The sequence below is a fragment of the Brassica napus genome, chromosome C5 (genome assembly GCF_020379485.1).
Source record: "Brassica napus cultivar Da-Ae chromosome C5, Da-Ae, whole genome shotgun sequence".
Classification (NCBI taxonomy): domain Eukaryota; kingdom Viridiplantae; phylum Streptophyta; class Magnoliopsida; order Brassicales; family Brassicaceae; genus Brassica; species Brassica napus.
In genome coordinates, this window is record NC_063448.1 from 56,401,253 (window position 1) to 56,415,377 (window position 14,125).

Below are 14,125 nucleotides of genomic sequence, written 5' to 3' on the forward strand. Positions count from 1 at the left end.
TTTATGAATTTTTGTCTCAAAATCTATGTGTTAACCCCCCGAAAATATTGAGTTTTATGTTAAACGCTCTATATACTGAAGCTTATACTTCTTACTGTTTTAAAATTTCTAACCACATTCTACATTTGTAATTAATGTATGTTAAACTCTCTTTCGTGGTATATGGGAATCGTTATAATTTTTTATCAATTAATTTAGTAAACATCTTATACTCCCTATATTAGTGGACTAACCATTATTAAAATCGTTATTCTCTAGAGAAATGGAGATAACAAAGGTCCAAACCTCTTGATCATCATCATAATTAGTACAGGAGGAAATATGCATTAAAGCAATATTGTTTATATTTTTGAATTTTTCTCAAAATCTATGTGTTAACCCCTACGAAAATATTGAGTTTTATGTTAAACGCTCTATATACTGAAGGTTATACTTCTTACTGTTGTTTTAAAATTTCTAACCATATTCTACATTTGTATTAATGTATTTTAAACTCTCTTTCGTGGTATATGGGAATCGTTATAATTTTTTTATCAATTAATTTAGTAAAACTTCTTATACTCCCTATATTAGTGGACTAACCATTATAAAATCGTTATTCTCTAGAGAAATGGAGACAACAAAGGTTCCAAACCTCTTTGACCATCATCATATATTAGTACAGGAGGCAAATATGCATTAAAGCAATATTGTTATATTTTTTGAATTTTTCTCAAAATCTATGTGTTAACCCCTACGAAAATATTGAGTTTTATGTTAAACGCTCTATATACTGAAGGTTATACTTCTTACTGTTGTTTTAAAATTTCTAACCACATTCTACATTTGTATTAATGTATTTTAAACTCTCTTTCGTGGTATATGGAATCGTTATAATTTTTTTATCAATTAATTTAGTAAACTTCTTATACTCCCTATATTAGTGGACTAACCATTATAAAATCGTATTCTCTAGAGAAATGGGACAACAAAGGTTCAAAACCTCTTTGACCATCATCATATATTAGTACAAGAGGCAACTATGCATTAAAGCAATATTTTTATATTTTTGAATTTTTCTCAAAATCTATGTGTTAACCCCTACGAAAATATTGAGTTTTACGTTAAACGCTCTATATACTGAAGGTTATACTTCTTACTGTGTTTTAAAATTTCTAACCACATTTTACATTTGTATTAATGTATGTTAAACTCTCTTTCGTGGTATATGGGAATCGTTATAATTTTTTTATCAATTAATTTAGTAAAACATCTTATACTCCCTATATTAGTGGACTAACCATTTAAAATCGTTATTCTCTAGAGAAATGGAGACAACAAAGGTTCCAAACCTCTTTGATCATCATCATATATTAGTACAGGAGGAAAATATGCATTAAAGCAATATTGTTATATTTTTTGAATTTTTCTCAAAATCTATGTGTTAACCCCTACGAAAATATTGAGTTTTATGTTAAACGCTCTATATACTGAAGGTTATACTTCTTACTGTTGTTTTAAAATTTCTAACCATATTCTAAATTTGTATTAATGTATTTTAAACTCTCTTTCGTGGTATATGGGAATCGTTATAATTTTTTTATCAATTAATTTAGTAAAACTTCTTATACTCCCTATATTAGTGGACTAACCATTATAAAATCGTTATTCTCTAGAGAAATGGAGACAACAAAGGTTCCAAACCTCTTTGACCATCATCATATATTAGTAAATGAGGCAAATATGCATTAAAACAATATTTTTATATTTTTTTAATTTTTCTCAAAATCTATGTGTTAACCCCTACGAAAAATATTGAGTTTTATGTTAAACGCTCTATATACTGAAGGTTATACTTCTTCCTGTTGTTTTAAAATTTCTAACCATATTCTACATTTTATTAATGTATTTAAACTCTCTTTCGTGGTATATGGAATCGTTATAATTTTTTTATCAATTAATTTAGTAAAACTTCTTATACTCCCTATATTAGTGGACTAACCATTATAAATCGTTATTCTCTAGAGAAATGGAGACAACAAAGGTTCCAAACCTCTTTGACCATCATCATATATTAGTACAGGAGGCAAATATGCATTAAATCAATATTGTTATATTTTTTGAATTTTTCACAAAATCTATGTGTTAACCCCTACGAAAATATTGAGTTTTATGTTAAACGCTCTATATACTGAAGGTTTTACTTCTTACTGTTTTTTAAAATTTCTAACCATATTCTACATTTGAATTAATGTATTTTAAACTCTCTTTCGTGGTATATGGAATCGTTATAATTTTTTTATCAATTAATTTAGTAAAACTTCTTATACTCCCTATATTAGTGGACTAACCATTATAAAATCGTTATTCTCTAGAGAAATGGAGACAACAAAGGTTCAAAACCTCTTTGACCATCATCATATATTAGTACAAGAGGCAACTATGCATTAAAACAATATTTTTATATTTTTTGAATTTTTCTCAAAATCTATGTGTTAACCCCTACGAAAATATTGAGTTTTACGTTAAACGCTCTATATACTGAAGCTTATACTTCTTACTGTTGTTTTAAAATTGCTAACCACATTTTACATTTGTATTAATGTATGTTAAACTCTCTTTCGTGGTATATGGGAATCGTTATAATTTTTTTATCAATTAATTTAGTAAAACATCTTATACTCCCTATATTAGTGGACTAACCATTTTAAAATCGTTATTCTCTAGAGAAATGGAGATAACAAAGGTTCCAAACCTCTTTGATCATCATCATATATTAGTACAGGAGGAAATATGCATTAAAGCAATATTGTTATATTTTTTGAATTTTTCTCAAAATCTATGTGTTAACCCCTACGAAAATATTGAGTTTTATGTTAATCGCTCTATATACTGAAGGTTATACTTCTTACTGTTGTTTTAAAATTTCTAACCATATTCTAAATTTGTATTAATGTATTTTAAACTCTCTTTCGTGGTATATGGGAATCGTTATAATTTTTTTATCAATTAATTTAGTAAAACTTCTTATTCTCCCTATATTAGTGGACTAACCATTATGAAATCGCTATTCTCTAGAGAAATGGAGACAACAAAGGTTCCAAACCTCTTTGACCATCATCATATATTAGTAAATGAGGAAACTATGCATTAAAGCAATATTTTTATATTTTTTGAATTTTTTTCAAAATCTATGTGTTAACCCCTACGAAAATATTGAGTTTTATGTTAAACGCTCTATATACTGAAGCTTATACTTCTTACTGTTGTTTTAAAATTTCTAACCACATTCTACATTTTTATTAATGTATGTTAAACTCTCTTTCGTGGTATATAGGAATCGTTATAATTTTTTTATCAATTAATTTAGTAAAACATCTTATACTCCCTATATTAGTGGACTAACCATTTTAAAATCGTTATTCTCTAGAGAAATGGAGATAACAAAGGTTCCAAACCTCTTTGATCATCATCATATATTAGTAAAGGAGGAAAATATGCATTAAAGCAATATTGTTATATTTTTTTAATTTTTCTCAAAATCTATGTGTTAACCCCTACGAAAATATTGAGTTTTATGTTAATCGCTCTATATACTGAAGGTTATACTTCTTACTGTTGTTTTAAAATTTCTAACCATATTCTAAATTTGTATTAATGTATTTTAAACTCTCTTTCGTGGTATATGGGAATCGTTATAATTTTTTTATCAATTAATTTAGTAAAACTTCTTATTCTCCCTATATTAGTGGACTAACCATTATAAAATCGCTATTCTCTAGAGAAATGGAGACAACAAAGGTTCCAAACCTCTTTGACCATCATCATATATTAGTAAATGAGGAAACTATGCATTAAAGCAATATTTTTATATTTTTTGAATTTTTTTCAAAATCTATGTGTTAACCCCTACGAAAATATTGAGTTTTATGTTAAACGCTCTATATACTGAAGCTTATACTTCTTACTGTTGTTTTAAAATTTCTAACCACATTCTACATTTTTATTAATGTATGTTAAACTCTCTTTCGTGGTGTATAGGAATCGGTATAATTTTTTTATCAATTAATTTAGTAAAACTTCTTATACTCCCCATATTAGTGGACTAACCGTTATAAAATCGTTATTCTCTAGAGAAATGGAGACAACAAAGGTTCCAAACCTCTTTGACCATCATCATAAATTAGTACAGGAGGCGAATATGCATTAAATCAATATTGTTATATTTTTTGAATTTTTCACAAAATCTATGTGTTAACCCCTACGAAAATATTGAGTTTTATGTTAAACGCTCTATATACTGAAGGTTATACGTCTTCCTGTTGTTTTAAAATTTCTAACCACATTCTACATTTTTATTAATGTATGTTAAACTCTCTTTCGTGGTGTATAGGAATCGTTATAATTTTTTTATCAATTAATTTAGTAAAACATCTTATACTCCCTATATTAGTGGACTAACCATTATAAAATCGTTATTCTCTAGAGAAATGGAGACAACAAAGGTTCCAAACCTCTTTGACCATCATCATAAATTAGTACAGGAGGCAAATATGCAATAAATTAATATTGTTATATTTTTTGAATTTTTCAAAAAATCTATGTGTTAACCCCTACGAAAATATTGAGTTTTATGTTAAACGCTCTATATACTGAAGGTTATAATTCTTCCTGTTGTTTTAAAATTTCTAACCATATTCTACATTTGAATTAATGTATTTTAAACTCTCTTTCGTGGTATATGGAATCGTTATAATTTTTTTATCAATTAATTTAGTAAAACTTCTTATACTCCCTATATTAGTGGACTAACCATTATGAAATCACTATTCTCTAGAGAAATGGAGACAACAAAGGTTCAAAACCTCTTTGACCATCATCATATATTAGTACAGGAGGCAACTATGCATTAAAGCAATATTGTTATATTTTTTGAATTTTTTTCAAAATCTATGTGTTAACCCCTACGAAAATATTGAGTTTTACGTTAAACGCTCTATATACTGAAACTTATACTTTTTACTGTTGTTTTAAAATTTCTAACCACATTCTACATTTGTATTAATGTATGTTAAACTCTCTTTCGTGGTATATGGGAATCGTTATAATTTTTTTATCAATTAATTTAGTAAAACTTTATAATACTCCCTAAATCGATAGAATAACCACTATCGCTAATTTCTTGAAAAACGGAGACAAAGAAGTATCCAAACCTATTTGAACATTATAATATGTTAGTGCAGGATGCAGCTATGCATTAAAACAATATTTTCATATTTTCAAATTTATCTTAAAATTTATATGTTGAACCCCTACGAAAAATATTGTGTTTTTCGTAAATGTTTTATATACTGAAACCTATAATCTTTAGTGCTGTTTTAAAATTTCTAACCACATTCTACATTTGTATTAATATATGTTAAACTCTATATCATGGTACATGAGCATCGTTCAATTTTGTTTAGAAATTAATTTGGTAAACCTTCTTATACTCCCTAAATTAGTGGACTAACCATTATAAAATCGCTATTCTCTAGAGAAATAGAGACAACAAAGGTTCTAAACCTCTTTGAACATCATCATATATTAGTAAATGAGACAACTATGCATTAAAGCAATATTGTTATAGTTTTTGAATTTTTCTCAAAATCTATGTGTTAACCCCTACGAAAATATTGAGTTTTATGTTAAACGCTCTATATACCGAAACTTACACTTTTTACTGTTGTTTTAAAATTTCTAACCACATTCTACATTTGTATTAATGTATGTTAAACTCTCTTTTGTGATATATGGGAATCGTTATAATTTTTTTATCAATTAATTTAGTAAAACTTTATAATACTCCTTAAATCGATAGAATAACCACTATCGCTAATTTCTTGAAAAATGGCGACAAAAAAGTGTCCAAACCTACTTGAACATTATCATATGTTAGTGCATGATGCAGCTATGCATTAAAACAATATTTTCATATTTTTTGAAATTTTCTCAAAATTTATGTGTTAACCCCCACGAAAAATATAGAGTTTTTGGTAAATGCTTTATATACTGAAACCTATAATCTTTAATGTTGTTTTAAAATTTCTAACCACATTCTATATTTGTATTAATGTATGTTAAACTCTATTTCATGGTACATGAGCATCGTTCAATTTTTTTTAGAAATTAAGTTAGTAAAACTTTTAAACTCCCTAAATTCGTGGACTAACCATTATGAAATTGCTATTCTCTAGAGAAATGGAGACAACAAAGGTTTCAAACCTCTTTGACCATCATCATATATTAGTAAAAGAGGAAACTATGCATTAAAGCAATATTTTTATATTTTTTGAATTTTTTTCAAAATCTATGTGTTAACCTCTACTAAAATATTGAGTTTTACTTTAAACGCTCTATATACTGAAGCTTATACTTCTTACTGTTGTTTTAAAATTTCTAACAACATTCTACATTTGTATTAATGTATGTTAAACCCTCTTTCGTGGTATATGAGAATCGTTATAATTTTTTTATCAATTAATTTTGTAAAACTTCTTATACTCCCTATATTAGTGGACTAACCATTATAAAATCGCTATTCTCTTGAGAAATGGAGACAACAAAGGTTCAAAACCTCTTAGACCATCATCATATATTAGTACAAGAGGCAAATATGCATTAAAGCAATATTGTTGTATTTTTTGAATTTTTCTCAAAATCTATGTGTTAACCCCTATGAAAATATTGAGTTTTATGTTAAACGCTCTATATACTGAAGGTTATACTTGTTACTGTTGTTTTAAAATTTCTAACCATATTCTACATTTGTATTAATGTATTTTAAACTCTCTTTCGTTGTATATGGGAATCGTTATAATTTTTTTATCAATTAATTTAGTAAAACTTCTTATACTCCCTATATTAGTGGACTAACCATTATAAAATCTCTATTCTCTAGAGAAATGGAGACAACAAAGGTTCAAAACCTCTTTCACCATCATCATATATTAGTAAATGAGGAAACTATGCATTAAGGCAATATTTTTATATTTTTTGAATTTTTTTCAAAATCTATGTATTAACCTCTACGAAAATACTGAGTTTTACGTTAAACGCTCTATATACTGAAACTTATACTTTTTACTGTTGTTCTAAAATTTCTAACCACATTCTACATTTGTATTAATGTATTTTCAACTCTCTTTCGTGGCATATGAGAATCGTTATATTTTTTTTTATCAATTAATTTAGTAAAACTTTATAATACTCCCTAAATCGATAGAATAACCACTATCGCTAATTTCTTGAAAAACGGAGACAAAGAAGTGTCCAAACCTATTTGAACATTATCATATGTTAGTGCAGGATGCAGCTATGCATTAAAACAATATTTTCATATTTTGAAATTTTCTCAAAAATTTTGTGTTAACCCCTACGAAAAATATTGAGTTTTTGGTAAATGCTTTATATACTGAAACCTATAATCTTTAGTGTTGTTTTAAAATTTATAACCACATTCTATATTTGTATCAATTTATTTTTAAACTCTATTTCATGGTACATGAGCATCGTTCAATTTTTTTTAGAAATTAATTTAGTAAAACTTATTATACTCCCTAAATTAGTGGACTAACCATTATGAAATCGCTATTCTCTAGAGAAATGGAGACAACAAAGGTTCCAAACCTCTTTGACCATCATCATATATTAGTACAGGAGACAAATATGCATTAAAGCAATATTTTTATAATTTTTGAATTTTTTTCAAAATCTATGTGTTAACCCTTACTAAAATATTGAGTTTTACTTTAAACGCTCTATATACTGAAGCTTATACTTCTTACTGTTGTTTTAAAATTTCTAACAACATTCTACATTTGTATTAATGTATGTTAAACTCTCTTTCGTGGTATATGGGAATCGTTATAATTTTTTATCAATTAATTTTGTAAAACTTCTTATACTCCCTATATTAGTGGACTAACCATTATAAAATCGCTATTCTCTTGAGAAATGGAGACAACAAAGGTTCAAAACCTATTTGACCATCATCATATATTAGTACAAGAGGCAACTATGCATTAAAGCAATATTGTTATATTTTTTGAATTTTTCTCAAAATCTATGTAAAAACCCCTACGAAAATATTGAGTTTTATGTTAAACGCTCTATATACCGAAGGTTATACTTGTTACTGTTGTTTTAAAATTTCTAACCATATTCTACATTTGTATTAATGTATTTTAAACTCTCTTTCGTTGTATATGGGAATCGTTATAATTTTTTTATCAATTAATTTAGTAAAACTTCTTATACTCCCTATATTAGTGGACTAACCATTATAAAATCTTTATTCTCTAGAGAAATGGAGACAACAAAGGTTCAAAACCTCTTTCACCATCATCATATATTAGTAAATGAGGAAACTATGCATTAAGGCAATATTTTTATATTTTTTGAATTTTTTTCAAAATCTATGTGTTAACCTCTACGAAAATACTGAGTTTTACGTTAAACGCTCTATATACTGAAACTTATACTTTTTACTGTTGTTCTAAAATTTCTAATCATATTCTACATTTGTATTAATGTATTTTCAACTCTCTTTCGTGGCATATGAGAATCGTTATATTTTTTTTTATCAATTAATTTAGTAAAACTTTATAATACTCCCTAAATCGATAGAATAACCAATATCGCTAATTTCTTGAAAAACGGAGACAAAGAAGTGTCCAAACCTATTTGAACATTATCATATGTTAGTGCAGGATGCAGCTATGCATTAAAACAATATTTTCATATTTTTTGAAATTTTCTCAAAAAATTTGTGTTAACCCCGACGAAAAATATTGAGTTTTTGGTAAATGCTTTATATACTGAAACCTATAATCTTTAGTGTTGTTTTAAAATTTCTAACCACATTCTATATTTGTATTAATTTATTTTAAACTCTATTTCATAGTACATGAGCATCGTTCTATTTTTTTAAGAAATTAATTTAGTAAAACTTATTATACTCCCTAAATTAGTGGACTAACCATTATGAAATCGCTATTCTTTAGAGAAATGGAGACAACAAAGGTTCCAAACCTCTTTGACCATCATCATATATTAGTTAATGAGGAAACTATGCATTAAAGCAATATTTTTATATTTTTTGAATTCTTTTCAAAATATATGTGTTAACCCCTACTAAAATATTGAGTTTTACTTTAAACGCTCTATATACTGAAGCTTATACTTCTTACTGTTGTTTTAAAATTTCTAACCACATTCTACATTTGTATTAATGTATGTTAAACTCTCTTTCGTGGTAGATGGGAATCGTTATAATTTTTTATCTTTTAATTTAGTTAAACTTCTTATACTCCTTATATTAGTGGACTAACCATTATAAAATCGCTATTCTCTTTAGAAATGGAGACAACAAAGATTCAAAACCTCTTTGAACATCATCATATATTAGTACAAGAGGCAACTATGCATTAAAGCAATATTGTTATATTTTTTGAATTTTTCTCAAAATCTATGTGTTAACCCCCTACGAAAATATTGAGTTTTATGTTAAACGCTCTATATACTGAAGGTTATACTTGTTACTGTTGTTTTAAAATTTCTAACCATATTCTACATTTGTATTAATGTATTTTAAACTCTCTTTCGTTGTATATGGGAATCGTTATAATTTTTTTATCAATTAAGTTAGTAATACTTCTTATACTCCCTATATTAGTGGATTAACCATTATAAAATCGTTATTCTCTAGAGAAATGGAGACAACAAAGGTTTCAAACCTCTTTGATCATCATCATATATTATTACAGGAGGCAAATATGCATTAAAGCAATATTTTTATATTTTTTGAATTTTTCTCAAAATCTATGTGTTAACCCCTACGAAAATATTGAGTTTTATGTTAAACGCTCTATATACTGAAGGTTATACTTCTTACTGTTGTTTTAAAATTTCTAACCACATTCTACATTTGTATTAATGTATGTTAAACTCTCTTTCGTGGTATATGAGAATCGTTATGATTTTTTTATCAATTAATTTATTATAACTTCCTCTACTCCCTATATTAGTGGACTAACCAGTATAAAATCGCTATTCTCTAGAGAAATGGAGACAACAAAGGTTCAAAACCTCTTTGACCATCATCATATATTAGTACATGAGACAACTATGCATTAAAGCAATATTGTTATATTTTTTGAATTTTTCTCAAAATCTATGTGTTAACCCCTACGAAAATATTGAGTTTTACGTTAAACGCTCTATATACTGAAACTTATACTTTTTACTGTTGTTTTAAAATTTTTAATCACATTCTAAATTTGTATTAATGTATTTTCAACTCTCTTTCGTGGCATATGAGAATCGTTATAATTTTTTTATCAATTAATTTAGTAAAACTTTAAAATACTCCATAAATCGATAGAATAACCACTATAAAATCTATAATTTCTTGAAAACAGAGACAAAGAAGGCTCCAAACCTATTTGAACATTATCATATGTTAGTGCAGGATGCAGCTATGAATTAAAACAATATTTTCATATTTTTCGAAATTTTCTCAAAATCTATGTGTTAACCTCTACGGAAAAATATTTAGTTTTTGGTAAATGCTTTATATACTGAAATCTATAATCTTTAGTGTTGTTTTAAAATTTCTAGCCACATTCTACATTTGTATTAATATATGCTAAACTCTCTTTCATGGTACATGAGTATCGTTCAATTTTAAAAAAAAATAGTAAAAGTTCATATACTCCCTAAATTAGTGGACTAATCATTATAAAATCGCTATTCGATAGAGAAATGGAGACAACAAGGGTTCCAAACCTCTTTGACCATCATTATATATTGGTACAGAAGACAACTATGCATTAAAGCAATATTACTATATTTTTTTGAATTTTTCTCAAAATCTATGTGAACCCCTACGTTTTACGTTAAACACCTATATACTGAAGCTTATACTTTTTATTGTTGATCTAAATTTTATAAAGATATTCTAAATTTGTATTAATGTATGTTAAATTTTCTTTTAGGGTAAATGGGAATCGTTCTAATTATTTATCAATTAATTAGTAAAACTTCATAATACTATCTAAATCAGTGAAATAACCACTATAAAATCGCTATTCTCTTGAGAAACAGAGACAACAAAGGTTCCAAGCCTCTTTGAACATCATCATATGTTAGTGAAGGATGGAACTATCTATTAAAAATTATTGTCATATTTTTTGAATTTTTCTCCGAATCTATGTATAATTTGCTACGAATATATTGAGTTTTACGTTAAACGCACTATATAATAAAGCTTATACGTTTTAGTGTTGTTTTAAAAAATTTAACCACATTCTACATTTGTAATAATGTATGTTAAACTCTCTTTCATGATGCATGAAAATCGTTCTAATTTTTTATCACTTAATTTAGTAAAACTTCATAATACTCCCTAAGTCGGTGAACTAGCCACTAAAAAATCGTTATTTTTCTAGAGAAACAGAGACAACAAAGGTTCCAAACCTCGTTGAACATCATAATATGTTAGTGCAGGATGCAACTATGCATAAAAACAATATTGTCATATTTTTTGAATTTTCTCACAATCTATGTGTTAACCTCCCTACGAAAATATTGAATATTTCTGTAAATGCTCTATATATTCAAACCTATAATCTTTAGTGGTGTTTTAAAATAACTAACCACATTCTACATTTATATTAATGTATTTAGAGATAGTAGTTATAATTTGGTGCACAAAAGAAAAGAGATAGTTATACTTTTAATTTTCACATTCAAACTGAATTAACAGAAATAAATACAAAATAACAAGGGCAGATAAAAAAAGATAAACCACACAAGAAAAAAATGATCACATGGAAAAAGAAAAATATAAAACAACAATCAACATATCATTTTATATCTTTTAAAATATATATATATTAAAAAAAATCACCAAAAAACAGGGTGGAGACGGCTTTCAGACAGTTGACTCTTGACTGAGGCATTTAGGCATTGGTCTGGTGGGCCTGCAATAATCCATTTCGAATTTGTGCCGCCACGTCTGCGACGGCGCCGGGACCGTGAGGGATAAACACCGACGAAGATTTGGAAGAAGCTCCGATATCTCTCATAGTGTCAAAGTACTGAGTCATCATCACCATGTCCAACACATCCTTCGCTGACGTCCCAGGCACGTTTCCCGCGAAGCCGAGAACACTGTCTCTGAGACCGTCAACGATAGCTTGTCTCTGACGAGCGATACCGAGACCAGATAGGTACTTGGACTCAGCTTCTCCTTCTGCTCTCTTTATCTGAATGATTTTCTCCGCCTCTGCTTTCTCGTTCGCCGCCACTCTCATCCTCGCCGCTGTAATGATTTATTTCAAGATCAGAGACATAACTTTTATTTTGTGGTTCTAAAAATTGAAAAGATTATGAATTACCGGCGTTGATTTCGTTCATGGCGCGTTTAACCTGTTGGTCAGGCTCGATGTCGATGATAAGGGTTTGAAGGATCTCATAACCATAAGCAGTCATGGCTTTGTCTAGCTCTTCTTCCACTGATTTTGCGATCTCATTCTTCTGCTCGAAGACATCGTCCAAGTTCAGCTTTGGTACACATGCTCTGATCACTGAGAGAAACATAACCAATATTCTCAGAAAATTTGATTGGAATAAAAATAAGAAGATGGTGATGCAGTTTAGTAGTTACCGTCGAAGACATAGGCTTTGATTTGGGAAGTAGGATTGCTAAGTCTGTAGAAAGCATCACTTGCCTTGTCAACCAAGACTCTGTATTGAATGGATGCAACCACTGTCACAAACACATTGTCCTGATACAGAAATGATATGTTAGCAGAAGAAGGAAGGAGATATATGTGTATATGTATGCATATATGTGTTCAATGCTGCTTACCTTGGTTTTGGTTTCGCATTGAACATCGAGTTGCTGGAGACGGAGGGTGAGATGACCGGCGACATAATCACCTATGACCCAGGGCACAAACTGGAGACCTGGATTAAGAACTTTTTGAAATTTGCCAAATCTCTCCTTGATCGCAACATCTGATTGCTTCACCAGCACGCAGCACAAAAGGTTCCCCATTACCTCCTAGTCTTGTTGGGATTGGAACAAGAATGAATTGTATATATATATATGTCTCTGTCTTTTCCCTCTGTATTGCTCTGTAAAATAGTTAGTGGAGGAGAGGAAAGCCGCATGAGGAGTTATATAGATAAGAGGAAGAAGATGACGATCGTGCCATGATGTTCTCGGAAATTTCGTACTTTATTTTATTCGGAAGTGACATTTCTTTTTGAAAAGTCTAAATAGAATGGCATATCTTGGTTTTTGGAGATACAAATAAATGATCAAACTTGTTAATATTTGTCACTTCTGGACGAAGACATATGCTTTTTCGATTCATTTTTTTATATTTGACAAAACTTCGATAAGTGGTTTAGCCACCAGATAAACCTTGTCTTGCTTACGCGTGAACCATTCATTTTACTAGTTCTTTATCTTGGATATTTGTTTAACAAGTATAGAAGAATATACACGTACACGGATAGCCTTGTCGGATGACGACTATAACCAAGAACTACATTCATTTTATATGTTTCAATACATAAAACGTTGACCGGACTCTATTTATATTAATAATCTGCAGCTGTTATGTGTAGGGTTTCCAAAGTAAAATATAACAAGATGGATGTGTTTTTAAATATTTGTTTTTGTTTGCTGGAAAAAGGTGGGAGGGGATTTCCGGATTTTTGAAACTTGGGAGTTTGGAACGGTCCATTGTTTTTGAATAGTTGAATGTTTCGTAATTTTGGATTTAGTCATTAAATTATGTATTTTTATTATAAACATTGATCAAGTTTCAATAAAGATAAATCAAATTACAGCAAAAAAAGTAATCAAATTAAAGTTAGTTTTCTGAGTTTAAGTCGTTGGTCCTTGCGGCATGCATGTTTAACAAGTACTAAGATGGATAACTTGCATTTGAGCACATTTGAATAAACAATAACTTCACGTAAGAAATGGTGTCATCCTGTGCCATATTATTACTTTTTAGTCAGATAACTATTCGATTAATCTTATATAAAGCAACAAGCGGCGGATGAGTACCAAATTCAAAAGAGGAAA

At 28.4% G+C, this 14,125-nt stretch overlaps 1 protein-coding gene across 1 annotated transcript; it reads right to left on the reverse strand.

Annotated features, from left to right (window-relative positions):
* Positions 1-11,740: 11,740 nt before the first annotated feature.
* On the reverse strand, positions 11,741-13,307 carry LOC125587597 (hypersensitive-induced response protein 3). Its single transcript, XM_048758368.1, has 4 exons — positions 12,893-13,307; positions 12,689-12,809; positions 12,420-12,608; positions 11,741-12,343 (listed from the first exon to the last, which is right to left on the reverse strand). The coding sequence occupies exons 1-4, from the start codon at positions 13,079-13,081 to the stop codon at positions 11,982-11,984; spliced, it is 861 nt and encodes a 286-aa protein (XP_048614325.1). The 5' UTR covers positions 13,082-13,307; the 3' UTR covers positions 11,741-11,981.
* Positions 13,308-14,125: the final 818 nt, after the last annotated feature.